The 26732-nt window shown below is 47.5% G+C and overlaps 1 protein-coding gene across 7 annotated transcripts in view; it reads right to left on the bottom strand.

Annotated features, from left to right (window-relative positions):
* The window catches only part of EHMT1 (euchromatic histone lysine methyltransferase 1), a 139476-nt gene that overhangs the window by 46934 nt on the left and 65810 nt on the right, over positions 1–26732 (bottom strand). For 3 of the 7 annotated variants that reach the window (XM_081804033.1, XM_081804034.1, XM_081804037.1), the window contains 7 exons: positions 23400–23956; positions 15826–15997; positions 13331–13488; positions 12812–13003; positions 5986–6063; positions 4369–4489; positions 1054–1185 (listed from right to left, as the gene is read on the bottom strand). In XM_081804033.1, the coding sequence (XP_081660159.1) occupies positions 1054–1185; positions 4369–4489; positions 5986–6063; positions 12812–13003; positions 13331–13488; positions 15826–15997; positions 23400–23956 (1410 nt within the window). The remainder of the gene's footprint in view (positions 1–1053; positions 1186–4368; positions 4490–5985; positions 6064–12811; positions 13004–13330; positions 13489–15825; positions 15998–23399; positions 23957–26732) is intronic. The other 4 variants (XM_081804031.1, XM_081804032.1, XM_081804035.1 and 1 more) reach the window with 4 other exon arrangements.

Raw genomic sequence — 26732 nt, 5'->3', positions numbered from 1 at the left:
CCAACCACGGGGGCACAGCAGAGGGGAAATTTGATTAGATGAAATACTATTTCCAGCTTACATCCCAATCTGTGAGTTCCTGGAACAAACCTAAAAAGCAGGTTTAGAAAAATTACCCTTCATGTGGAAAGAAAGCATGAGGGGATGATGCCAACAACTTCAGGGCATTAGAGAGGCGTTCTACTCTATCTGGTGCAAGAAGAAGAAAAATGGTTTCTCTGACGGACAAGTCTACAATGTGTCTTACGCCTAAAGGTGTGATTTCCCACATTAAAGAGGCGATCAAAATTTCTCTAGTGTTCCAAACCCTAAAAAGCCAGTTATTTGTCCTCTGAAGACTGACAGGTTAAACTCCTATAGCAGCACACAACCCACAACTGCAAGGTCCACGTGGAGTGTAAATACCTTTAGGATTTTACATTTTCCCCATATTACATTTTAAACAGATTTTCCAAAATAGTCAGTGATTAGTTCCTTTTCACGGATGAAAGGTTTTTAAATGGTTCAAAGAGAGCAAACAGTGGTGGAGAGAAAGCCCCGCACAACTCGGGCCAGCTGACTGTCCGCACCCCCAGCATTCCAGGCCCAGAACCAGGGGAGCTGTGGGTAGGCCTGCACCTTCAAGGCCCAAACCAGCACTAGGTGTACCCTTTGTTTCAGCACAGAACACACCTGAACACCAATCACAATCGGAGTCAGAGACGATGACAAAGCCATGCTATTCAAAATTAAACCACCAGTGATCTCCCGACACAGCCAGGGCGGGAGGACCCCTCTCCAGCAGGAACGCTACATAAAAATGCGTCTGACCGACGGGCGGACGTGTTGTAAGCCATGACCACCAACAACCTGATCTTACGGGCGACGTTTCACTCCCATGCCGTGGGGGACTGGGCAAACGCGCCCCAGTGCATCCACTCGGCCACCTTTTCGGGATGCAGTTAATCGAACGTTTCATCATTACCCACCAGAGGGCATCACGTTAGTATGAGGCCGCCCCCAGCAAACAAAGAGCAAGATGGTGCCCAGCCTGGTCACAGCACAGAGGTTCACCTTCTGCTTGTGAGGGCAGCGTCCCCTTGACACGGAGATCCAGGGAGTCCAGAGAGACTTCCATGTACCCCGTGCTGTCTCCGGGCGCCGTCTGCTCTGCGCTTCCTGAAGATGACGTATATGCTTCAGAACCTGCATTCAGAAGGGGCCTGTGAAACACTGCATGCGGGCCGCCTCTCCAGCAGAGACCATGGGGAAGGCTAATTAACCCATGCAAAACCACAAACTCCAACACCACCCCTGTCCAGGACACTGCAGCCTCGCTCAGTTTCTTTCCTGCGCCTCATTTTGCTAACTCCCCCATTTCCACAGACTATTCATGGGAGGAGGGGGAGCTGTATCACGAAAAACAAGGAACTGACATGTGGAAACATCTTTCTCTGTAACTACACCAGTCAGATAAAGGCCAATCAAACAACCAAGGAAACATAAAACATAGTACATAAATGTTCTGTAACTACTACTTTAAAAATAAAACAGAGAGGGGCGCCTGGGTGGCTCAGTTGGTTAAGCAGCTGCCTTCGGCTCAGGTCATGATCCCAGCGTCCTGGGATCGAGCCCGGCATCGGGCTCCCTGCTCGGCGGGGAGCCTGCTTCTCCCTCTCCCTCTGCCTGCCTCTCTGCCTACTTGTTCTCTCTCTCTATCTCTATGTCAAATAAATAAATAAAATCTTTAAAAATAAATAAATAAATAAAATAAAATAAAACAGAATTCTCTGATCTGCAGGTCTGAAAGACCAGCTGATGTAAAGTGGCTGAGAAGCCACCCCATCGGTGCAGCGCTGCTGGGAAACCTGCCCAATCCCAAAGACATCTGAGTTCGGGATTCAAAGGGAAAGGACGCAGGGCCGCAGGGACGTATCCACCTGTCAGACATGGTGCTTTATGAAGGGCATCACGCTCTAGAGGGCAATGCAATCTGAATACAACTGAGGGGCCTGTGAAATGGGCGCTGCCCAGACTCAGGCCTCCTGTGCCCTCAAGGCCCGTCCACCATTCCTGGAGAACCCACATGGGTTCTTGCCGTTGTGAGCAGACTTCACGGAGGAAGCCTGTGAACAGTACACACTCACTCAGGATAATATCTAACACTAGCAAAGGGCAGGTGCCTGTTTTTCACAGCCAAGCTTCCAAACACTAGTCATTGATATTATGTCGGTGATCAGAAATAAGTGAGCCATAATACAGAGCAATGTGGTACCCGGGGCCTGTGAACGCATGTCGCCTCCTGCACCTGAGCTCATGGACAGACAGGATGAAGCCAGCCACTGTGAGAGCTCAGCTCATCACCACACATGTGAAGAATACGAGTAGTCTGGGCAACTTTAAACACCCTACACAAAGAAATAAAATTTGAGCCCCTATGCGAATAAACATTCAAGCATTCATCTTACATGCAGTCTTAAGTCTACCAAGACTGTTCGTTTGTTAGCGAGCAGAAAAGCCACACTGGCCGGTCGTCCGTGGTGAAGAGAAAAGGAAACGTGAGTGAAAGAGATGGAGCTCACAGGAGGCTCACGGGCTCCACACACAGCTCTCCTCTGTGCTTTGGGGTTAGCTCTGCCTCCCTGACATCCACTTAGCAAATCTGCTTGTGCATTGGGGGGCTGGAGAAGAACGGCTAATGTTTGTGGAATCAGAACAAGCTCCTTGGCTCTGTGGTATGAGCGTAAAGATAAACAAGCACATGAAACAGCCCCCCCACACTGTCAACAAAGGTTCGAAGGGCGACCCAGAGAAACAAGTCAAATTAAGCAGTGGGGCAGGAACAACTGGGCATCCACACGCAACAGGGGAGCGGCCTGCCGCAGAGCACACACAAATGCTAACTTAAATGGGTCAGAGATGCACGCATCAGGCCTAACACTGTAAAACTTCAAGAAGAGAATACAGGACACAATCTTTGTGACCTGACTTAGTAAAAGATTTCTGGGATCATAAAAAGCAGGAATTTTAAAAGAAAAGAATTCATAAATTAGACTTCAACAAATTTTCTTTATTTACTAGGCACACATATGTGCAAAATGTGTACATAATCAAAGACTTGTATCCGAAATCTTGCAAGAACTCTTCCAAGTCAGTGAGAAGGTATACAATCTGATTTTTAAATGAGCAAAACAGAGAACCCTTTACAAAGGAGACGCACGAGGCCATGGTGTGCAGCCTCACCACTCAACGAGGTGAGCACCCAGTGAAGGCACGGCGAGGCCTGGGGTGCCCCAGCAGCAATGGGACCAGAGACCGACCCTGACGAGTGTCGCAAGGACACAGAGGCGCAGAGCTCTCGTGCCGCTGTGGGAACGTGAGGAGACAGAGGGCGGTACTCCGGTCTCTGGCTGAAAACCTCTCGGCAGTTCCCTAAAGTCTGACATACAGCTCAGCTAGTCCACTCCTAAATATTTACCCAAGGTAAGCGAAAGTGTCTGATCAATAAAGACTGTATACAAATGTAAGAAACAAACACAGGAAAGAGCCCAAGCGTCCACCAACAGGTGAAGAGTGAACCACGGAATCGTTCCTGGCCAACGATCCACCGGTACTACAACGTGGATGACTCAAACAGTTACGCACAAAGCAGACAGACAGGGCAAGGGCACCTCCCCAGTCATCCACTCAGATGAGGTCCTACACAGTGCTAACCAATCTGCAGACAGAGTGTACAGCAGAGGCGCCTAGGGATGGGGAGGGCTGGCTGGGGAGAGGGAAAGGCCACCAAGTGGCAGCAGGAGCATTCACGACATAACTGTGGTGGAGGTCTCGTGGTCATACACGTGTGGAAACTCACCACCTTGCACCTGAATCACGTGCACTACAGCACATGCCCAATCTTCTGCAACAAAGCCATCAGAAGCGACCCCTGGCCCACTAGGCTTGCTCACCTTCTGGATTTCAGGGTCATTTCCTTCCCTGCATCCCCTTTAACAAAATTACTTCCAGAACAGGGGAATCTGACCAAAGGGCTGAAAGCCACTGTGTGGACCTAGGCACTGCCCACACCTGACACCAAGGGCAGCCACGGTAACCATACAATGTTCAGAAGCCACAGATTCCTGGTCACACAAGGAAAAAGATGAATAATCCCAATTAGCTCAACACTCAACAATGAAACCAGCATTAAGGGAGGTCTGCCAGAAGGAAGCCACCTGAGGGTCACCTGAGTGTCTCTAATGAAGTTCATACTTTTTTTTCCCCTTAAAACAGTAAAGCCCCTTTTCCAAATGAAATCCTACACAGAACCCCAACCCCACCCCCGGACGGCCTCCCATGGGCCCATTTCCCACCCAGACAGTCCTCGAATGTGGACACCACATTTACCCAGCACACCGCTTTGCTTCTTTTTATTTCTCCGCCTCCGTTTCCTAGCCGGCTTGATCCAAGGGCTGTCAGGCTTTCCTTTCCTCTTGAGAAACTTCTTCTTGATACTGGATTCAGAACTCTGAGAGCCAAAGGGGCAGGAATAGAAAAAGCAAAGCATGGGAGCTCCTGAAAGCAAAAGGTACTAGAAGTTTTGTTTCCTTGCAAAATAAAATACCTGCTATATCTTGGTTCTTCAACTAGAAGATTAATTTCACTTTCAGACACTTTTCTGGTCCCATTCTTAAAAATACTCATGTTTTCCCCTAAATCACACTAAGTTGTTATTTTACAGGAAAAGAAAAGCCAAGAACATTTAAATGGAATTTATAAATCTTACTCGAATCTGGCACAAGAAAGAATGAGAAAGTTCTAGTCAGGAACTAAATAAATAAATAAGCTCAGTGAGAGAATCCACTTTTAATCATATGCATCCATTCTGCTCATGAGAAAAGGAACAATGAATGCCTCAATCTGCTTCAGAATCTATGTCCACACTAATTATCTACATGGAGAATAAGGAAAGAAATTATAGTTAATTTTACAATATTTTAAGATTTTTATGACCCTTTCTAAAACCTAAGATGCAGAAAGGGCATCTACAAAGAGACGCAGAGCAAGAACTGCCACCACCTTCAACTGGTCTACAAGGAGAATCACACGACCCCTGCTCCCTAGGGATACAGAGAGACGCTAGAAAGGAGGAAAGCAGGAGGTACACCAGGCGCGGTGCTGGGTGCCCAGTTCTGACTGCGGTGGCCCACCAGTGGCCCCATGCACCCTGTACTCCATTTCCTCTGCCTCACCCCTGCCCTCCTTACTGCAAAATTTCAGACCCAACTTCCTCAAGCACTGCCCCCAAGCTCACTGTTGCTTCAAGGTGCCGTTCCAGACAAAGAGCAGCTTATCCCCAAACCCAACTGTCCCTTCCAAGTCCTCACCTCATCTACCCACACAACACACTGATGCCAGGGACCAGTGTCTCCCTCTTGGGAGGATTTCTCAGCTCACAACATGACCCTCCCGTCTCACATCAACTCCGCCTTCTCTGCTTCAAGCTCACCTGTTGGGTGCTTTCTGGGCCCCATCCTGACTGAGGCTTGTGCTCTTCCCCATCTCCAAGCCCCTGCTCCCCCATCCCCACAGACCCAGTGCCCCTGCCCTCTGACCGCTTACCTCCCTGTGACAACCAGCCCACAGAAGGTCCTGCTGGCTCTAATCCTGAGACACCTCAAATCCTTCCTTCTCTCTCACATTGGTCATAGGGCAGAATCACGGCCACTGTCCTTGCTGCCAATTCCTACCCATTCTACCACCCCTCACACACCAAAGCCCCAACCTCCCTCCCCTAGCCCTGCCTGCCCGATGAGGACCTGAGCCAAGCCCATCTCCTTTGGCTCTCTGCTCAGATGTCTTTCTCATGCTCCCTCCCAAGGTCTGGGATGAGATCTGCCATCACGGCCCCAGATTCCAAGCACACACTTGCAATGACGGCTGAGTGAAGGGCTGGACAGACTACAGAGCCTCCTGCTTTACTCTGCCACCAAACACGAAATCAGAGTGCAGGGCTGGGGTTACCAGATCAGACTCATCTCCATCCTCGTCTTCCTCCCCGGTGCCGGCTGACTCTTGCTCCTCTTCAGACTCGCCGTCCGTCTGGCCAGCCGCACAACAAGCCAAAAAGAAAACACAACTAATGAGACCCTTCAGTGGAGGTGACTTGATAAAAACACGTCTTACTGGACACACTGGCAGTCAGCGCTGAAGATGCACGTGCACAGGCGGGCTGGGGGGCGGGAGAGGACACAGGTGCTGTGTCCACGAAGTGACCGGGACCAGCTGCGAGTCCTGCCTGACCGCTGCCCAAGAGCCCGTCCCAGGTGGGCCGCTCCTCTGCTGTATTTCTGTACTGATCTGGAAGGCAGCCCCCTCGGCACGTAATAGACCATCATCTGTATGCTGAAGACTAGTGCACTTGATGCATTTTGTGTGTAGGAGAATTCAATTAAAAAGTAACAAAATACACAGTAAAAACATTTCCAGAGGCCAAAAAATAATACAAAATGCAAAACCTACCCTTTAAACCCACCCAAGAGCCCAGTTCAGCCCCCAGGACCATCATGCTAGTGCTGCTCACAGTCCTTCCAGCCCATGTTTGGCACGAATGGGCCTGAACACAGAAGCATGATTCTGCCTGCTGGCTGGCAGAGCACCAAACACAATTTTGTGAATGAAACTTTCTTCTAACTAAAAATATGTTTTGGAATTATTTCCATATCAAAGCAATATAGGTACTTTTTTTTCCTTTTTTTTTGCTGTATTTACCTTTTCTATCCACACAGGTAATACATGAATACATTTTCAATGCAAAAACACTAAAATATATGGGTATCCATTCACCCCTTCTCCACCTACCCCCTGAGGCAGGGATGTGGTAACACACACACCCTCAGCCTGGCTCTTTGTGGGGCTGCACCCAGTAACTTCCCCATTCCCTAATCGAGGCACACCCTTCTCAGTTTCACTCTGAGGCTGCGTTTTACACAAACTAAGATCCCCCAGGACAAACCAACAGACACACACTCCTCTCTACAAATGTGGAGTTCAAGACTACTGCCATCAGCAATGCCCAGAGAGGCACAACCAGCCCTCCAAGGGGTCGCACAATCACTGTGGTCTTCATTCCCCAAGTACACAAGGAACTGAGCAACTTCCATGGCTTCACATACTTTCCTACCTCTTCCACTTTGTCTCATGCGACCAAACCCTCAGTCCCTACTGCTACTGGGTACTTGCTTTATTAATTAGGAGAAGCTACACACATATACGATAACAATGCTTTGCCTATTAAATGTTATAAAAATTTTCCCTATCAAGTGGAGCTTTGCTTCTGGTCTTTCTTATTATACAAAAATACTGAGACTTTATCTGGACAAGTCAAACCTCTCATCTTTCTCTTTGTCGCTTCTGGATCTGTGTCTGGCACTAGAAGGCCTTCCTTATTTGAGATTAGAAAAACAGTTTCTAACATTTTCTTCCACAGTTCGGTATTTTATGTTGACACTTTAAAGCTTCTGTAATTTACTTTTTTAAATAACAACTTTACTGAAATATAACTTACCTACTCTAAAATTCATGCTTTTAAAGTGTACAATTCAGGGGCACCTGTGTGGTTCAGTCAGTTAAGCGTCCGACTTTTTTTTTTTTTTTTTAAGATTTTATTTATTTGACAGAGAGACGCAGTGAGAGAGGGAACACAAGCAGGGAGAGCGGGAGAGGGAGAAGCAGACTCCCCATGGAACAGGGAGCCCGACGCGGGGCTCGATCCCAGGACCCTGGGATCATGACCTGAGCTGAAGGCAGACGCTTGACGACTGAGCCACCCAGGTGCCCCTAAGTGTCCGACTCTTGATTTCAGCTCAGGTCATGACCTCACGGTTGTGGAATCGAGCCCTGGGTCAGGCTCCATGCTCGGCGCACAGTCTGCTTGAGATTCTCTCTCTCCCACACCCCTCCCTCCACTCACTCTCTCTCTCTTTCAAATAAAATCTTTAAAAAAAAAAGTGTACAATTCAGTGTTTTAGTATATTCCAAGTAGTGCAACCATCACCACTATCCAATTCCAGAACAGAATTTACATTTCCTATGTGACATGATGCGACAGTTCCCCTCTATTTTTCCCCCAAAAGATCAATTGTCCCAATAACATTTACTGAAAAGTTCATGATCCCCTGACCACAAACTAAAAACCCATCCTTAAAAAATAAACAAAAATTAAAACCCCCTCCTTAGAGTAAACTGTATGTTCACATACAAATAGGTTTGTTATGGATTTCCTGTTCCACTCACTCAATGCTTTCCCATTCCTGCACAAATCCCCATTTAATCACTCTCCAGTAGTTCTAACTGCTCTTTTTTCTCCCTGTGCTTGCTGCACACAATTCCCACATCAGCTATTCTATAGAAAGTCCTCTGAGGGTCTTGATGAGAACTATTCTGGACTTAGAGGCAACGTGGGGAGGATGAAACAATGATCTTCTCATTCAGACAAGTAACCGGCCTTCCCTCAGACAAACAAGAGGTCTTCACTCAAACAAGGGGTCTTCACTCAGGCAAACAAGGGGTCTTCCCTCAGACAAAGAGCAGGTCTTCCCTCAGATACACAAGGGGTCTTCACTCAGGCAAACAAGAGGTCTTCCCTCAGACAAACGGCAGGTTTTCCCTCAGACATACAAGCGGTCTTCCTTCAGACAAAGAGCGGTCTCCCCTCAAACAAGGAGTCTTCACTCAAACAATGGGTCTTCCCTCAGGAAAAGAGCAAGTCTTCCCTCAGTCAAACAAGAGGTCTTCTCTCAGACAAACAGCGGGTCCTCCCTAGCTAAACAACAGGTTTTCCCTCAGACATACAAGGGGTCTTCCCTCAAAGAACAGGTCTTCCCTCAGATAAACAAGGGGTCTTCATTTAGGCAAATAAAAGGTCTTCCCTCAGACAAACAATGGCTTTTTTCTCAGACAAGTAACAGATCTTAATGTGAATCTATGTCTCCTTTCCAACCTCCTTCAGGAAAGTTTCAGTTTTCTCTTCTAGGGAATTGACATTTCCTATTAAATTTATTGCTAAGTACCCTCGTGGTATTAAAGACTTACAGCTAAGTTTTAGGTGTGATACTGTGATTTTTGCTTTTAGAGTCCTTTTCTTTTAAAGATCCGTATGGAAATAATCTGCTTCAAGACAACCCACGTGTGGGGCGCCTGGGTGGCTCAGTTCATTAAGCGACTGCCTTTGGCTCAGGTCATGATCCCGGGGTCCTGGGATGGAGTCTTGCATCGGGCTCCCCCTGCTCTGCGGGGAGAGCCTGCTTCTGCCTCTGCCTCTGCCTGCCACCACCCTGCTTGTGCTCTCTCTCTCTGTGTCAAATAAATAAAATCTTAAAAAAAAGACAATCCATGTGTGGATAAGCAAGACTGGCCAAGCGTTAACAACTGTTCACTATTATCTGTATGTCTGCATAGCTTGACATTTTCTATTAGAAAAGTTAAAAAATAGCCCTAGACATTATTGCTATTATTGATACTGTTGTCGTTACATTTTCTAACTGGCTATTGCAGCTACAAAGAAAAGGAATGGTTTTATGTCTTGATCACATTTAAGTTCAGCTCACTAGCTATAATAGTTCCTCAGCTGATTTTCTTGAATTTTTTAAGACAGATGATTATATTCTTGGCAAACTCCTCTCCCTTGTCCTTTTAAATATTAATGTTTCCTTCTGGTTCTCATTTTACAGCATCACAGCAAGAATAATCAACACTGCAGCGCTCATGTTAGGGGAGAAAGGAGCAATCCCTCCCTCTTTTTATTATTGACATCAGAAATGTTTTAAAATGTTCACCACTAAGTAACCTTTTTTGAGGGGGGGTAGGATTCTGATATCTTTAGGTTTATTTAATATAAGCTATCTTTAAATACCATTGGGTAATTTGTATTTTAAAAAGATTGAGCCTGGGTAGATCAGTCGGTTAAGCATCTGCCTTCGGCTCAGGTCAGGATCCCAGGGTCCTGGGATCGAGCCCTGTGTGGGGTCCCTGCTCAGTGGGGAGCCTGCTTCTCCCTCTCCCTCTGCCCCCCAGCTTGTGCTCTATCTCAAATAAATAAAATCTTAAAAAAAAAAAAAAAAAGGCATCCAAATGGCAAATAAACATGTAAAAAAGCACCCAACCTTCTCGGAAATCAGGAAAATGTGAATCAGAACTATAATGCAACACCACTACTCACTGGCTGGGCAATACCAAGTGTATCAAGCTAGTGCGACAGAAGGACACTCATGCACGCACAGCTGAGAGCGGGAGAGCTGCGTGGCTATGCCTACCACTGGTCACATGACATGGCAATCCCAATGTGGGTGTGCCCCCCACGGACAAAAAGGAATGCTCACAGCAATGTCATCTGTAAAGGCCCCAACTGGGAACAGCCCAAATGTCCACCAACAGAGGAATGGATACATAAATTTGAACAGTCATCCAAAGAAATACTGTAACGTAGTGGCCCTTGAACATTCTGGTCTCAGAAACCCTTCGTTCTATTAAAAATTACGGGGAATGACAAAGCACTTTTGCTGATGTGGGTTACGTCTACTAACGTTTACTACTGTACAAATTTAAACTGAGAAATGTTTAAACCACAATGTAACTCCAATGAGTGAGAGGTAAAACAGTAAGTAGTGTCTTAGCATTATGACAGTAACAGTTTTGACCCCACGGACCCTGTGAATGGGTCCCCTCTGAAAGAGACCCCTCAGACCACTTTATAATCCACTGTGCGTAACAATGAAAATGAATGAATAATATAAACTTCACAAACGTAATACTGAGTAAAACAAGTCACACTCTGAAAAAGGAAAACATATGCATGATCCCGTTTACATGAAGCACAGAAACCAAGAAGACAATTCTGCGGGGACCGGAGGGCCCACAGGGAAGGCTGGGACAACTCAGGCCTGTGAGCTGGGGGGCGGCACAGAGGTGCAGTCACTCTCTGATCAGTGAACTGTTCCTTGTCACAGCTGGAATCATAAAGTCATCCCCCAAATCCAAAAAACATACAGCTGAACTTTATAAAATGCTAGTTTTTCTCATTTAATCTGTTAATGTGGTAAGTCTTATCGACAGGTTTCCTGTAATAAACCAGTGTCTAACCAATACTGTTCCAGGACTGAAAGCGGTTTGGCCTCAGAAGGAGCTAGTGTCCATCCCCATCTTTCTCTATTCTCTGAAGCAGTTCACATACTAAACCCATTACTGTTTATTACTATTGCTGATTTATTTAGATTTGTTCCTATTATCTTATTCCGTTTTCCATTTGGCCACACTGTCCTTGTGATTCTACTTTTACTGGTTTCTTGATTCTTTTTGTTGGCTTGCTATCCATTTAATTCTTTCCTTTATACCAATGTATAGAGTTACTCAGTATTACTCAGCATCCAGATTCTCTCTGGAAGAGGAGAATCCAGAAACCGAGTCAGCTCTATATGCCATATGGTGTTCGATAAAGGCGACGTTTTAAATCTTCAGGGGAAAGAAACGTCAGTCAATAAATGGTGCTCACATAATGTGGCTATAACCATTTTGAGGGAAGCCATGGGACCCTGACCTCACATTTTGCCTAAAAAGCTTTACTGAGATAGAATTCATATACCATAAAATACACCCATTTTGAGTATATCTACCTCATATTTTATCCCAAAACAAATGTACATGAATCAAGTACTTATACATAAAAAATGAAACCAATGAAGTATAAGAAGACAGCTTACACAAATTTATTAAAAATCACCAGTGAAAAAGAATGTGTATCTTATTTAGAACCCAGAAATCATAAATAGACTATTACCCGTGGCTTCCAACACAAGACAAGACACCCCCCAAAATTCTGAGAGCTGGAAGGGAAGTCTGTACCTACAGAGCACAGCACTTTGACTCAAAATGTAAAAAGTTAATCCACGAAATTATACATTTCAAGCAGGTCACTATTTCAATGAGATCACCTGGAACTTCTCTGCCTACCATTAGTTTTAGGAGACCTCATCAGATACAAAAGCCCATCTTATATAAAGATGGTCCAAAATTCTCTCAAAAAAGTATGATACAAAAAACAGTCCAATCACACCCATCTCCAACCAACCACCTGATTCTCAACTCCTCCTTCTCCTCCTCATCTACTTCAACCCCCCCCAAACTAAGAGCGTAAACACACACCCAGTGGTCAGCATCTACTCAGGAACTGTGTTCTACTCGGGCCTGCCCCTACAACTCCTGAAGACCCTGCCCAGTGCTGAGCCCCCAGGGCCACCTGCAGACAGTGACTTGTGATTGAGCCAGCACCTGCCCCCTCCCAGAGCACATCCTCGCGTAGACATGAGTGAACTGTGTGATGAGGACACACCAGGCACACCGAGATACACCTGGTGTGAGCAGACTGCACACGACCGCTCTGCAGGTCCAGTCAGCAGCCCTGGAAGCTCACTCCAACCAGGAGCAAGAGCCCCTCCCAGCGTCAGTGCCTCACGTGCAAGGGGATGCACCTGTGGTGCGCCTAGGACTGAACAAGGTCAGTCACACCAAGGCCAGTGACAAGCAGCTGCCACTGGCACACAGTCAGCCCTCAGTGTATGCCTGTCCATCTAGAACCTAAACAAGCTCCAGACGTTTACTTCAAAGAGTGCTGTACAAGACAGCAAACACTCCTCTGATGAAAATAAATCTACAACTTCAAGATAAACAGAATGCAAACACCCAAGTCAGAAGGAAGACAGGGAAATGACTGCGGCAGAGAAGGGCCAGACCGCCCCTCACAGGACCAACGACCCATCATCTGTAGTCCCTCCCCGAGGGGGTGAAAAAGGCCTACCTTCTGGGTGCGGTCGGTTTCTGACACACTGCCCCCCTTAGAGGTCCTGCTGTCCTCTGTGGGAAATGCAGCAGCCTGCTCGGCCCCCTGGTCCTCATCCTCATCAAGCTCCTCCGACTCGTCCTCCTCTGAGTCCAGCTCCAAGCTTTCCCCATTCACGTGAAGGGTGCTGGCGCCCAGGTCCTTGTCACCCTGGAACATGGGAAAGAGCACACTGTCACGAAGAACCCCAGCATCAGGAGCAACCTGCCAACTCCTGCCAGGGCATGGCCTGCAAGGTGGGATGCAGCGACTCTGCCACTGGGGGAAGAGCCAGGAAAGGGTGAGGGATGAGGGGTCAGGGAGCACTGGGAAAGAGGCTGCGCCCCAGAACGAGGCACCTCAGAGCCTGGGTTCCTTCAAAAGGGACCGAGGTCATCAAATTACAGACAACCTCACGTGGTGCTCTTGTGGCCAGAGAGGTCCTGACACAAACGTGGATTTCCAAGCACACATACAAACAACGCAGGCATGCCTTACCTTGGAACCCACAGTGGAATGAGTTATACTCTTAAACATCTCAATCACCGTCCTCTGTTTTAATACTTTGGTCTTTTTCTTAGGAACCAGGCTATAGGTTCCCATTCTTCGTTTTTTCTTCCGAGATACTGCAGCTGCTAAAACAAAAGGCAAGCAAGCTAAAAAAAAAAAAAAGTCAAAAGGGGACAAGAAAGGAAAAGAAATACCATTCAAATGTTTTTTAAAGGTAGGTGATAATTCACAAAATCTGATTACCAAAATCATCAGCATGCCACAACAGTGACAGGCATTTCTCACTTGTCCTAAGTTGCACAGAGAAAACTGACAGTACCTTACAGATCATCTGCTTTACTCACAATAAAACACTAAGCTGTGTGGACGGCCAACATGATCACCCTGCTATAAGCAGGAGAAGTGCAAGGGAGAACTCACCGATCATCAGAAGCAGGGCCCTGGAGCACCTCCCACACCCAGTCCCCTGCCTCGGGACGGTCCCGTCCCCAGGAACAGTGTGGCTGCAAGAGTGAGGCTAAGGAGGGACAGTGGCCTCACTGCCAGTCACTGGGGATAGGCCTCATCTGTCCGCCTGACAGACTTCTCACCCACGACAAGGAGTAAATTGCAGAGTCTCCAGATGTGTCCACCTCTAAAGTAAGTGTAGCCACGCAACACTGGCCAGTCTGTCCTCTCCTGGACCCTTTCCCCAGCACCTTCCACCTTGCCCAGCAGTTCACCAACTGAGGGGAAAGAAATCCTTGAAGCAAACTATGCAGGTACAAAAGGTCGAGGAAGACACAGCACAGGGAAAAGCAAATAGCTGGGGGTCTGGGGTTTCCAGACAAGCTGGGGCTCCTGGGGACTCAGGGCTCTCCACCCTGTTCTAGATAAAGCAGCTCCAGGTTGACTGGCTTTATAGAATGAGGCTCTCTATAATATTTTATTTTTTAAAAAGTTCCAGGGTTTTAAAAAATCTGAAAACCACTTAACAGAGGCACTGTACTAAAGGACTGCAGAACCTATGCTCCATTCTGTTCTCACTCTAAGAAGTGGAAGAAAAGAGCGCTGGAAGAGCATGCATGAGCGTGAACTACACCATGACAAGGGCCACACAGACAGCCCCGTGAGCACGGGGTACCGAGGACACCAGGTGTGCCTCAACCCCAGGCTGAGGGCCACACAGGACATCCAGGACAATCACACACGCAGCCCTGCACTGTGTTCACTGGGGTGGCTCTGGGCACATAAATGGTCACGAGGAAACGCAGCTCTGTCCATCTCATGCTAGAACAGTGTGACTGGGCGCCATGCAGGGATGTGCCCAGGCAGGGATGCGCATCCTGTACAGTCACAGGACGGAGAGTAAGATGCGCTTTGCAGCCCCTCAGTGAGTCTGCGTAGCCTTCCTGTTTGTGTTGCGGCAGGATGGGAAGCTAACAGAACCTCTGGGGCCATGACCACAGTAATTTAAAATACTAATAGGGATGATGTGAAATCTAAACTCGAACAAGGTGGCTCCAACACTCCCTCCACCCCCCAAGGGAAGACAGCAGGGCAGGGCAGGGGAAGGAGTGAGGTTTGAAGAAAGCAGACCAAGTGGTCTAGAACCTGGACACAGTCACGGAGGGCTGTGTCCACACAAGCCCTGTCCATCCCAAGACACCTGACCAGCAGGTAGGCTTTCTGTATTTCCCACAACTCTGAAAGGCGCACCAGCGATTCTGTAATAAGGCAAAGCAGCTGTGATGACGCTTCCCTAGGAAAAAGGAGACACCTGCAGGCATGGAAGTTGTGATTTTTGGTACCCTTCCCGGGAGGTGACCACACCAGGAGTGCTTGACCTGCATGAAGACGTCACAGAAAGGGCCTTTCTGCACTGGGGAGAGTCACCTCATCTCTGTAGGAAGTGTGGCTATCTTAGAGGCTCCAGAGGGAGGCCCCTCGCTTGAGATACGCCACCCCAGCATCCTCCCTGTGGGGCCACTCATGCAGCCCCACCTCCTACAAAGGCCCCAACAAGGGATCAAATGTTCACCCATCCCCTCAACTGACCATGAACAGAAAGAAGCCAGCTCAAAAGATCGAGAAACACCCAGGGAAAGTGGCTGGTAACAGAACCAAAGCACCCTTCTCCACAACCTTAACTCAAAGGTCTCCACAATACACGGTGTGTTTCCAACAGCACTTAATTTATAAACAGAGGGAAGTTCTCAAATCTAGAGTCTTCTACCCTATTAGAACAAGGGGATAAGACTCAATGAAAACAACCTTCATTTTGAGCTTGACAAGCGTAGGAAGCAATGCAGGGATTAGTCAAGTTTTTAGAACAGAGGTCCGACATTCCTCTGCAGGTCTACAGGTGAGCACAGAAGGGCCAGGACTCCAACTGCCACGCATCTAGGGCACACACGCACTTAGTCAACACGCTTCTAGTTCGGCAAGGTGCGGGGCTGTAACCCGCCATCAGAGCAAAGACGGCTGTCGGGTCCCCCTGTTACCTGTCTGTGACTTTGTGTAGCACTGGTTTTGAGGTAGTGACTGATGGAGGGGCGGGAAGGGGGGTAAAAGCTGCTGTCGTCCAAAATCAGAAAGAGTTTTGTTGCTCTCCTCCTTTGGCTCCTCATGATCGCGAGCTTCTCGAGCTTCTCTGGGATCCTTACTGGCTGCATGCTTCAAAACAAAGACAATGAATAACCGTAATTACACACAAGCAGATGGCCACTGAAACAACATGCCCCCAAAATGCAGCTCTTTTCCTCAAAAACTTGCCGTGACCAAGAGAGGAGATGAAAGAGAGAAGACAAAGTATAAAGCCTGCTGTCATCACAGAGCCCCTGGCTCTGAGGCGCACGTACCCGGTCACCCCTCGGAGGATACGGGCCAGCGTCTACAAGCCAAAGATGGCGCTGACGGGGACAGGGAGCAAAAGGAAGCGGCGGCAGCAGTGACCAAATGCGGCACATGAACCCTGAAATAATGTCTACCTGGCCTGCGAACCGCTGACGTAGCTAAATGTATTACTAAGTAAGGTGCTTTCACAGTCTATCGCTTTCACAGCTGCACTGTGCAACAGCCCCCCACAACAGACTACATTTTTAAAGTTACCTTTTGTCTTCAGTCTCAGCCTTCCAAGACCCCGGCAGCCTGTAGTACTGTCATTAAAACCCTCATCCCTGTTAGCGGTGCTGCCTTCATTCTGGACTGCCTAGACACAACTAACCCTCTCCCCTCCACTGGCTTCCCTAAAATCACCTACAGCCCTGAGATAGCTGGATCTCATGTCAAATTCCATTTAACCAAGTTTTATCATACGCACAGTAGGGGCAATCAACAGTGAAGAAACAGGCATCCTTCAATAAATGGTGCTGGGAAAGGGGTATCTCCACATGCAAAAGAATGGAGTTGGACCCTTACCTTACGCTGCGTACAAATACTAACTCAGAATGGATCAAAGATCTAAAACTATAAAACTCGGGACGCCTGGGTGGCTCAGTCGTCGAGCGTCTGCCTTCGGCTCAGGTCATGATCCCAGGGTCCCGGGATCGAGCCCCGAATCGGGCTCAGCGGGGAGCCTGCTTCTCCCTCTGCCTCTCTATCTCTCATGAATAAATAAATAAAATCTTTAAAATAAATAAATAAATAAAACTATAAAACTCTAAGAAGGAGGAGCAAAGCTTCATGATGTTGAATTTGGCGATGATTTCCGGATAGGACACCAAAAGCACAGGCAACAAGAACAAAAAACCGATAAATCAGACTTGATCAAAATTAAAAATTTCTGTTCATCAAAGGACACAATCAATAGAATGAAAAGGCAACCTACAGATCGGGAGAAAATATTTGCATATCACATACCTGATAAGGAATTCATATCCAGAATATATAAAGAACTCCTACAACTCAACAACAAAACAAACAACCTGATTAAAAAATGGGCGAAGCATCTGATCTCACATTTCTCCAAAGAAGACATACACTACACACGTGAAGAGATGCTCAACATCACTGATCATCAGGAAAATACAAATCAAAACCATAATGAGGTATCACCTCACACCATTAGGATAGCAACTATTAAAAACAAAAGAGGGGCGCCTGGATGGCTCAGCTGGTTAAGCGACTGCCTTCGGCTCAGGTCATAGTCCCGGGATCGAATCCCGCACTGGGCTCCCCGCTCAGCGGGAAGCCTGCTTCTCCCTCTCCCGCTCCCCCCTCTTGTGCGCGCTCTCTCTCTCTCATTCTCTCTCCCAAATAAATATTAAAAAAAAAAAAAAAACAAAAGAATACAACCCCAGAAAACTGTCAATTATACCCAATTAAAAACAAAATGTTGAAAAGGATGTGGAGAAATTGGAACCATTGCTGGTGGGAATGTAAAATGGTGCAGCCGCTGTGGAAAACAGTTCGGCAGTTTCTCAAAAAGCTAAACATAGAATTACCATGTGATCCAGCAATTCCACTTCTGGATATATACCTAAAAGAACTGAAAGCAGATCTTGAAGAGGTATTTGCACACCCGTGTTCACGGCAACGCTCCTCACAATAGCCAAGGGGTGGAAGCAGTCCCAGCGTCTACTGACAGGTGAATGGATAAACAAGACGTGGTCCGTCCACACCATGGATCATTATTCAGCCTTGAAAAGGAAGGAATCGCGACACCTGCTACAACGTGGATGAAGCTGGAGGACGTGGTACTGAGTGAGATCAGCCCGGCACAGAAAGACCAATTCTGTATGAGTGGAAACTCTCAGGAGGCCAGAGGAGTCGGACCCACAGACTCGGGGGTCGGGGCTGGGAACAGGGTTTGATGGAACAGAGTCTAGCCTGGGAAGACGAACGAGTTCTGGGGACAGACAGAGAGGAGGGCCGCACAACAGTGTAAAGGCCCTTGATATCCCTGCCCTTAAAAGCGAGCCTACCTGGGAGGGTGGCCTGGATTCCAGCTCTTGGGGCGATAGCCTGGGGGACTTACTCACACTCAGCTCAGTGACCCTGTCTGTCGCTTGGTAGGGAATGTGGCCCAGTCCTGGAGTGCCCTTCCTTCTTCGCCCAACACCACCGTCTTCCCCACCACCTTCATAATTAACCTGCCCTAGGCACATAGAGCACAGTTCACATGTAACTTGTCAACTCTGTAAAATCCTTCAGTCTCTCTCAAACATACCAGGTTGTCCCTAAAGAAGTCACTGCTGGAGCAAAGGAGTCAGGTAATGTTCCTTTCTGTCTCCTGCAAACTACCCCCATTGACTGTGTGGCCACAATGACTCTCAGCCTCCAACATCTCTTCTTACAAGAAATGCAAAAGATGATTTTAAAGTATACATAAATGAGGGGCAAAAATTAAACCTGAGGAGGAAACAGTCATGTGAGGCTAATTCTCACTTAGACACAAAATCTTTAAGAGATTATTTCTGAAAACCTGAAAAAAAAAAAAAATCACGAGCTGCTGAACTTGGGTGAAGATGCTAGACTCTGTCAGGGCTCTACTCTCTGACAACAGCAAAAAAGATGAAAGACACATCTACTTCCCATGGAGACAGCAGGCCGGCACCTGACTGCATGGAGGGGCACCCACTGCTGTGATGGAGCCCTGGGCACCCAGCCAGCCCCAGCCCCCCACACAGAGGGAGGTGGCCACAAACTGCTCTGGCCCAGGTGCCGGAGGTCTACAGGGTCTGGCCCTTGCTGGCCCTACCCACCACCCCACCCCACCCTGCCAGTGTTCTGTGCATCGGCTCTGCCCTTCCGCCAGGCGGCCAGTCCCGGAGCCACCAGCCAGACCCATGTCGGCTCAGTGTGAACACTCTTAGCCCAGCCTACTTCTCCTTCCAGATGCTTAATTCCAGTGGCAACGAACAAGGACTTGTACAGTTTCGGCATTCAAAACTACCTCTCTAACCAGGCCGAGAGCTCCAAGAACAAGGCCACATCTTTTGTCCAGAACCTAGAGAATACCAGTGGCAGCGGTTATGCGTGAAAGCGGATTGGGAGAATGGTGACAGGGATGAAAACGGAGAAGGCTAGGGGCGCCTGGGTGGCTCAGTCCGTTAAGCGTCTGCCTTCGGCTCAGGTCATGATCCCAGGGTCCTGGGATCAAGGCCCGAGTCGGGTTCCCTGCTCGGCAGGAAGCCTGCTTCTCCCTCTCCCACGCCCCCTGCTTGTGTTCCCTCTCTCGCTCTCTCTCTCTGTGTCAAATAAATAAATAAAATCTTTAAAAAAAGAAAAAAAGAAAAGGGAGAAGGCTGGAGGGCCACCATGCTGAGGCCCAAAGGAGTTTGCACAATTCAACTAGGGAGACAGTCTGCAACACAGGACACAGTAACAAACATTTCAATGCAAGGGAAAAAGGTTCCCTTCCAGAAGCTTCTGCTTTCTCTGCCCAAACAGTGAATGAGTTGCACCCTGTGCTGGTGCTTTTCTGACAGGACCAACACTGGGTGAGAAGGAGCCTCCACACTGCCAAGGGACATCAGCCATGCAGCAAGAACATGCCTTCATTTTTAAACTCTTACCAACAAAATGGTTTTATTATCACAAGCCTGCAATACTCATCACTGGAATGACTGATTTTAAAACACCATTTTCAATAAAACAAGGTCTCCCAAGAAAACCAAACGAGACTGAACTGGGTTCGGGGAGCAGGGAACTCCAAGGGCAGGAGAGGCCAGGTCTGGAGCCAGGGGGCTCCATATCAGAGGGGCCCTTGGGAACACCACTGCCTTGACTTGCCTTGACTTGTCACTACATCACTGTGCCCTCCGTCCTCCTATGGGGCCCCAGGGGCAGATGAAATTCCCAGGTGTGTCTTCAGGAAATCCACTTCTGAAGTCTCAGCACCCGCCTGTCCTCTGTCCCTACAGCTGACTCAAATGATATGTGTGACAATCAACTGCACATCATTAACAATTATAATAACTCAGCACACAGCTAACACTTAGATAAGCCTATACGGTCAGAGAAATTTCTTCAAGTTAAATTTCAAATTGCCTTTTTTTCCTCAGAGGAATATGACAGAGTGACAATAAAAGATCCCCAAGAATAAACATGTATTAGAATAAAATCCTGGAAATGAGAACAGAATAAAAGTATAATTTCAAGGAGACAGATAAATAACGTAAAGTTTCTGACTTCCATTTTAAAATTGATAATGGTAACCCAAAAAATGGCAGGCAAAAATAATGAATGTTATTCTAAACCTGATGTCTAATACAAAAACTAACTCAAAATAGACCATATATTTATAAAAATATAAAACTATAAAAATTTAAAAACTTCCTTAAAAATTACAGAAAAATCTTGGGACCCAGGGCTAGGTGGAGAGTTTACAGACATGATGCCAAAAGCACAAGCCATAAAAGAAAGAAACACTGATGACGTGGACTTGGTCAGAATGAGATACCTGTCCTCTAGGAAAGACCCTACTGGGAGGGTGAGGACAAGTCACAGACCGAGAAAAGTCTGCAAACGGGTCCATGGTGAAGGGCTCATACCCAGAACTCTGAAAGCTCACAAAACAATTAGCTGTGAAATGGGCAAGAGGTATGAAAGACATTTCAAGAAAAAGGACATACAGATGGCAAATAAGCACACGAAAAGATGTTCAGCATCACTGGCCATTAGGAGTGTTCAAATTAAAACCATGATGAGGTGTCACAGCTAAAATAAAAACTAGCAGCGATGCCAAATGCCAGCAACGATGTGAGAAACCAAACTGCTCATATCCTGCTTCTGGGAATGTAAAATGTTGGGAATCTGGTTTGGCAGTTACTTACAAAGCTAAATATCCAATTAACATATGACCCGCAATTATATTCCTGGATATTTAACCCAGGGAAATGAAAATTTCTGTCTAAAGAAAAATCTGAGCAAAGACAAGGGGCGCCTGGGTGGCTCAGTTGGTTAAGCGTCTGCCTTCGGCTCAGGTCATGATCCCAGGGTCCTGGGATCGAGCCCCGCATCGGGCTCCCTGCTCGGCGGGAAGCCTGCTTCTCCCTCTCCCACTCCCCCTGCTTGTGTTCCCTCTCTGTGTCTCTCTCTTCAAATAAATAAATAAAATCTTAAAAAAAAAAAAAAAGAAAAATCTGTACATAAATGTCCAGAGCAACTTTAATGTAACAGCCCCAAACTGGAAAACCCCCAAATGCCCTTGAACCTGTGAGCAATTAAGTTCTGGGACATACACACCACAGAAAAGCCCTCAGCATGAAAAGGAAAGGAGCCACTGACACAATGTGGTCGGTCCCACAGGAACAGAGTTGCTCTCAAAGGCCCCACCTTCTTACAGAACACCTGACGTGACCCGGCTGTGGAGATGGGAGAACAGGGCTTGGGGACATTGGGGACAGGGTGGGTGGGGATGGAGAGAGGCACTGGGAGCTGTTCAGTGCTGGGTGTTCACAGAAATCTACACTGTGCTCTAGCGGTGTAAAATGTTACCCTGGGGGAGACCGGGTGAAGGGTACATGGGGTCTCTCTATACTATTTGTGCAGCTTCCTGTGAATTCCTAATTATTAAGAAGGTTTTTTCAAGTTGTGCAACATACACAAGAATACCGCAAACGGTGGAAACCAAGTCAGGGCCAGGCAGACCAGGAGGGGTGAGGTCCACACGGTGAGACACGGGAGTCGGGCTGCCGAGCCCTGGCTATCCTAAAACAGGGATCCCACGGCAGCTCCAGGGGCCCAGCACCGCACCCTTGGTCCCCACAATCACTGCCAGCAGCTACGGGAAATGCAGTGGAACTCACAGTCAGGCAATCAAAACTACAGAAAGAAAGACGAGCACACCTCTGGGGAGAAACATCAACACAAACTCTCACCTGAGGAAGCAGGAGTCAGAGCAGAGACAATAAAAGAATTGTAACTAACGTCTTTTAAAGGGTAAGACAAAATGTAACTAAATAAACTAATTAGAGATACTGGAATCATCAATATATAGAATGAATAGCAAGAATGTAAAGCGCTAAAGAAGAAATCAAAGCATGTCAAGAGCTCCACAGAAAGAAAAACTGCACAAAGCATTTTTCTAGAACTGAGGAAAGACATACATCTCAGACTGACAGGGCCCGTGGGCACAGGCCTGTTCGTGCAGCCCTGGAAGGTTGCAGAGAGGAAACCGCACATGACCTACTAATGCCACACAGTCAGACTAGCTTTAGTATGCTCACCAGGAATGCCAGGTACAAGAAATCCCAAGGGAACACACCTAACAGACCAGAACTCATCCCCAGCCAGATCAACATAGAACTGGGAGGGAAAAACACGACTGTGGGGACGCTTGGGTGGCTCAGTGAGTTAAGCGTCTGCCTTCGGCTCAGGTCATGATCTCAGGGTCCTGGGATTGAGCCCCGCGTTGGGCTCCCTGCTCGGCGGGGAGCCTGCTTCTCCCTCTGCCTGCCGCTCTCCCTGCTCGTGCGCTCTCTCTCTCTGACAAATACACAAATAAAATCTTTAAAAAAACAAACAAACAAAACATGACTGTGGACATTCTGAGAAAACGCACCAGGCACAGGCACAGAATGCCCGCCGATGGCAAAAGCCGCCTCACCCAGCACGATGCTGGGTTCTCGCTGCCTGTTCCCTGCGCCCAGGAGCCTGGCATGAAAGCAGAGGCATGGGCATGTCTTCAGTGTGCCCTTGTCCCCTCCTTCTGTCACATCAAGAACCTAACCAACTTCATGGCTACTTATTTCCTGATAGAATCGGCGCTCAGTCTCCCCGAGCTGCAATGAAAGCCCCCAGGCCCAAAGCAGAAGAGGAGAGGTCTCTGTGCAAGCACGTGATGCATCTTGTCTTAGTGGGCAACAGGCACCCAGAAGCAGCACAAAGCCCAGAAGTGGGCTGAGAGGGGTCGTCTGCTCATCGTTCACGCCTGAACTGTCAGCAGCCTCTCCTAACCTTCCCAGGCCCAGAGACAACCACCTGCTGTCTCTGCCATTTACTGCCATTTACTGGCCTTTCTCCGTCACGCACGGAGTCCATCTGCCGTCACTGTGACAGAAGAGAACACAGACAGGAAGGAAACAACACGACAGACACGAGAGCAACCCCATCCCGACAGGGATCGCATTACCAGGCCCAGGATGGATTTTGGCATGGTCTTCCGTGCCCTGTGAACCTTGACGTCGGCACCAGGGGCCATGGGCTTCTTGTCCTCTGCGTCTTTACTTGCTTCCCCGAGCTTGGCCGGCGCTGTGGCTGGCGTCTGAGAAAAAGCACTGGGAGTCCTCCCTTTGCCAGAACCTCCGGGAAGGGTTTTCGCAGCATGACCAGGAAGCGAGGAAGCCAAAGTGCTGGTAATCCGCATGGGCTGCTCCTGCAGGGGTGGTTTATTCAAGAAGTACCCATTGCTCCCGATGACAGAAGTCTGTGTGAAGTCATCTGTGTTGATGTGGTTTTGCTTCCCCGTTTCACTGTCTCTTTCTGAAACCCCATTTTCAGCTATCCGAGCTAGTCTGTTGGTCCCTTCCTGTGGGCTGACCACCGTGTTCTCCTGAGTCTGCTGTGCTGCAGTCACGTGACCACTAGCCTCGCTCTTTCCACAGGACCCGTTGGCTTCGCTGTCTGCGGCCACAGGGGCCTCTCCGCCCTGCTTCTCTGCTGAGCCTCCATCGGCTGCCATAGAGAGCTCTGTGAACAGAGGAGACCCACACACAGTTACCATTCCTTGAGTGGTTTACATAAAACTATCCAAGGAAAAATCATCTCATTTCATGTACAAAGATTTAAGTTCAAATAGATTATATATAAAATGATGTCTTAGGGGCGTCTGGCTGGCTCAGTCAGAAAAGCATGCAACTCTTGATCTCAGGGTTGTGAGTTCAAGCCCCATGTTGGGTGCAGAGCTTACTTAAAAATAATAATTAAAAAATCTAAAGAAGAGTAATAATGAAATGATGTCTTAGTCACTAACTTTGAAAATCAATTGTTAAAGTTTGGAGAAGGCCAAACCCTGAACAGGGCAATCCGCCCGGAGCTTGGTGTGCCAGCTACCCTTCCATCCTGTGTGCGAGGTCCAGCCAGGGCCTATAGTCCTACCTTGGGGGACACAGTCTAAAACCAGAAGCACAAGATAAAGACTCCCCATTTGTTGAGTACATTAATTTTTAAAAGATAGCAAGATCTTGGGCGCCTGGGTGGCTCAGATGGTTAAGCGTCTGCCTTCGGCTCAGGTCATGATCCCAGGGTCCTGGGATCGAGTCCCGCATCGGGCTCCCTGCTCCGCGGGAAGCCTGCTTCTCCCTCTGCCTCTCTCTCTGTCTCTCATGAATAAATAAATAAAATCTTTAAAAAAAAAAGATAGCAAGATCTCAAAACCCATTACACAGATTTGCACATCCACCAGGCACAAACACACCACCGTAAAATAAAACTGAGCATGGTTTAAAGACAGAGAAGCAAGGCCTCAGAAGTACCCTCACAAGAACAAACGTAAAGAAAATGGGTAACAAACCAAGAAAAAGGGTCATATTTTCAGTACATCAGCCAGAAGGCCCATTACAAATACCCGACTACAAGCCTATTCTCTATAAAAGCTCGGTCTCTGAGGACAGCTTGACAGACCTTTTCCAAAACCAGTCATAAATAAATGTATTTTATATCAGAAGATCTACAAATAATCTAACCTCACTGAGAGATTAAAGCAGAAAACCCATGATTACACCACTGGATGCAGAAAGAGCTTCAGTCAACTTCAAGACTCCACCCGTCCCAGTCCCTTTACTCTACTGGCTCCCACAGGAGACCCCATCATTATGATATTAACCATCTGTTCCTCTGCCCTAGAGTGTGAGGTCTGCAAGGACAGAGTTTCGTCTGTTTGTCCACTATGTGCCCCGAGACAGAAACAGGGCCTGGGACATAGTATGAGTGCAGCAAATACTTTCGAAATGAACACAGTTATTAATTAAGGATTTTTTAAAAAACCCTCAGCAAGACAGAATAGGCAGGTCCTTACTTGGATGGAGTTGGCAAAGACCACACACCACGATCTGCAGGAAACATACGCTTATTCAGAAATAAGTGAATTTCAGGGCACCTGGACGGTTCAGTGGGTTACAGTGTCTAACTCTTGGTTTTGGCTCAGGTCATGATCTCAGGGTCCTGGGATCGCTCAGTGTGGAGTCTGCTTAAGTTTCTCTCTCTCCCTCAGCCCCTCCCCCTGCTCGCACGCAGATGCATGCACTCTCTCCCACGCGCGCGCTCTCTCTCTCTCTCAAATAAATATATAAATAAAATCTTAAAAAAGAAAGAAAGAGAATTCAATGTGAGATCAGAAATGCCCCAAACATCTCACACAAAAACAGATGCACCGGCTGGCACAAGAGGGAACACAGAAATGAGAGGCACTGGAGACAAAGGGAAGAACTCTGGCCTCTGCACCAAAACCATCATTTACTTTAAAAATGCAATCAATCAGCAATTAAAACATAAGAATACAGGGAGACTGCTGACTTCAAACTCAAGCTACAAAACTCAAGGGCATTTTCCTGCACTGGCATTAACTTGAAAATATGAGAGGGGAAAAAATACTATTTGCAAAAGAGGGAAAACTATAAAGAATACAAAATTTTAGACAAGATTACTCAAGGCCTTTGTGGAGAAAAAGATTTTAAATGAAAACATGGTCTTAAACGGGATGACAAAAGTATGAAGTGTCAAGCTGCCTCTAATTTAATCCGTAAGTTCAGTGATACCCAATCAAAATTCCATCAGTCTATGAGAAACTCCACCACTTTGTTCTAAAACGTAGAGGGACAGATTTTCCCAAACAGCAAAGCAAATCATGGAAAAGAAGAATAAAGGCACAGGAAGACAGAATCCCTGAATCAGAGAAGGATGCAACAGGCCTCCCCACAGCACCACCACAAGGGGGCTGGGGTGTCCAGTAGGCACAGCGGGGTCCAGGACAGCAGCCCAAGGCAGCAGGGCACAGACTGCTGGCTAGAAGGCAGATTTCCCAGGCCACGCCTGGACCTACTGGTTCTGAATCTCTGAAGCTGGGTTCCACACATCTGGGCCTCACCGAGACCTCTGGAGGCTAATCCACACATCTGAGTCTGGGAAATACTTGTCCTAGGTAGTCTGAAAAACTCAAAAGTTAACAAGGGAAAATGTAGAAAACAGATCTGTGGCCTAGAAACAGGGAAATTTTGTTACACATCAAAAGCATAAGTTATAACAGAAACAAGGAAAGATAAATGTGATTACATAGTGTGATGTAACAAGATACAGATATCTGGTCTCTGCCCGTGGCTCCTGACAGCTCCTGAGGTGACTCTGGATGGTCACCAGAAAAGACGAAGCCACAGTCAGAAGCTTGGCACTTTCAGCCCTACCCCCAGCCTCCAGAGAGGGGAGAGGGGCTGCAGACTGAATTAATAATCCATCACGCCTACGTGATGAC

This window comes from Leptonychotes weddellii, chromosome 14, assembly GCF_054177405.1.
Source record: "Leptonychotes weddellii isolate Sample4059 chromosome 14, ASM5417740v2, whole genome shotgun sequence".
Lineage (NCBI taxonomy): Eukaryota > Metazoa > Chordata > Mammalia > Carnivora > Phocidae > Leptonychotes > Leptonychotes weddellii.
This window is presented reverse-complemented; position numbering and strand designations above follow the sequence as displayed.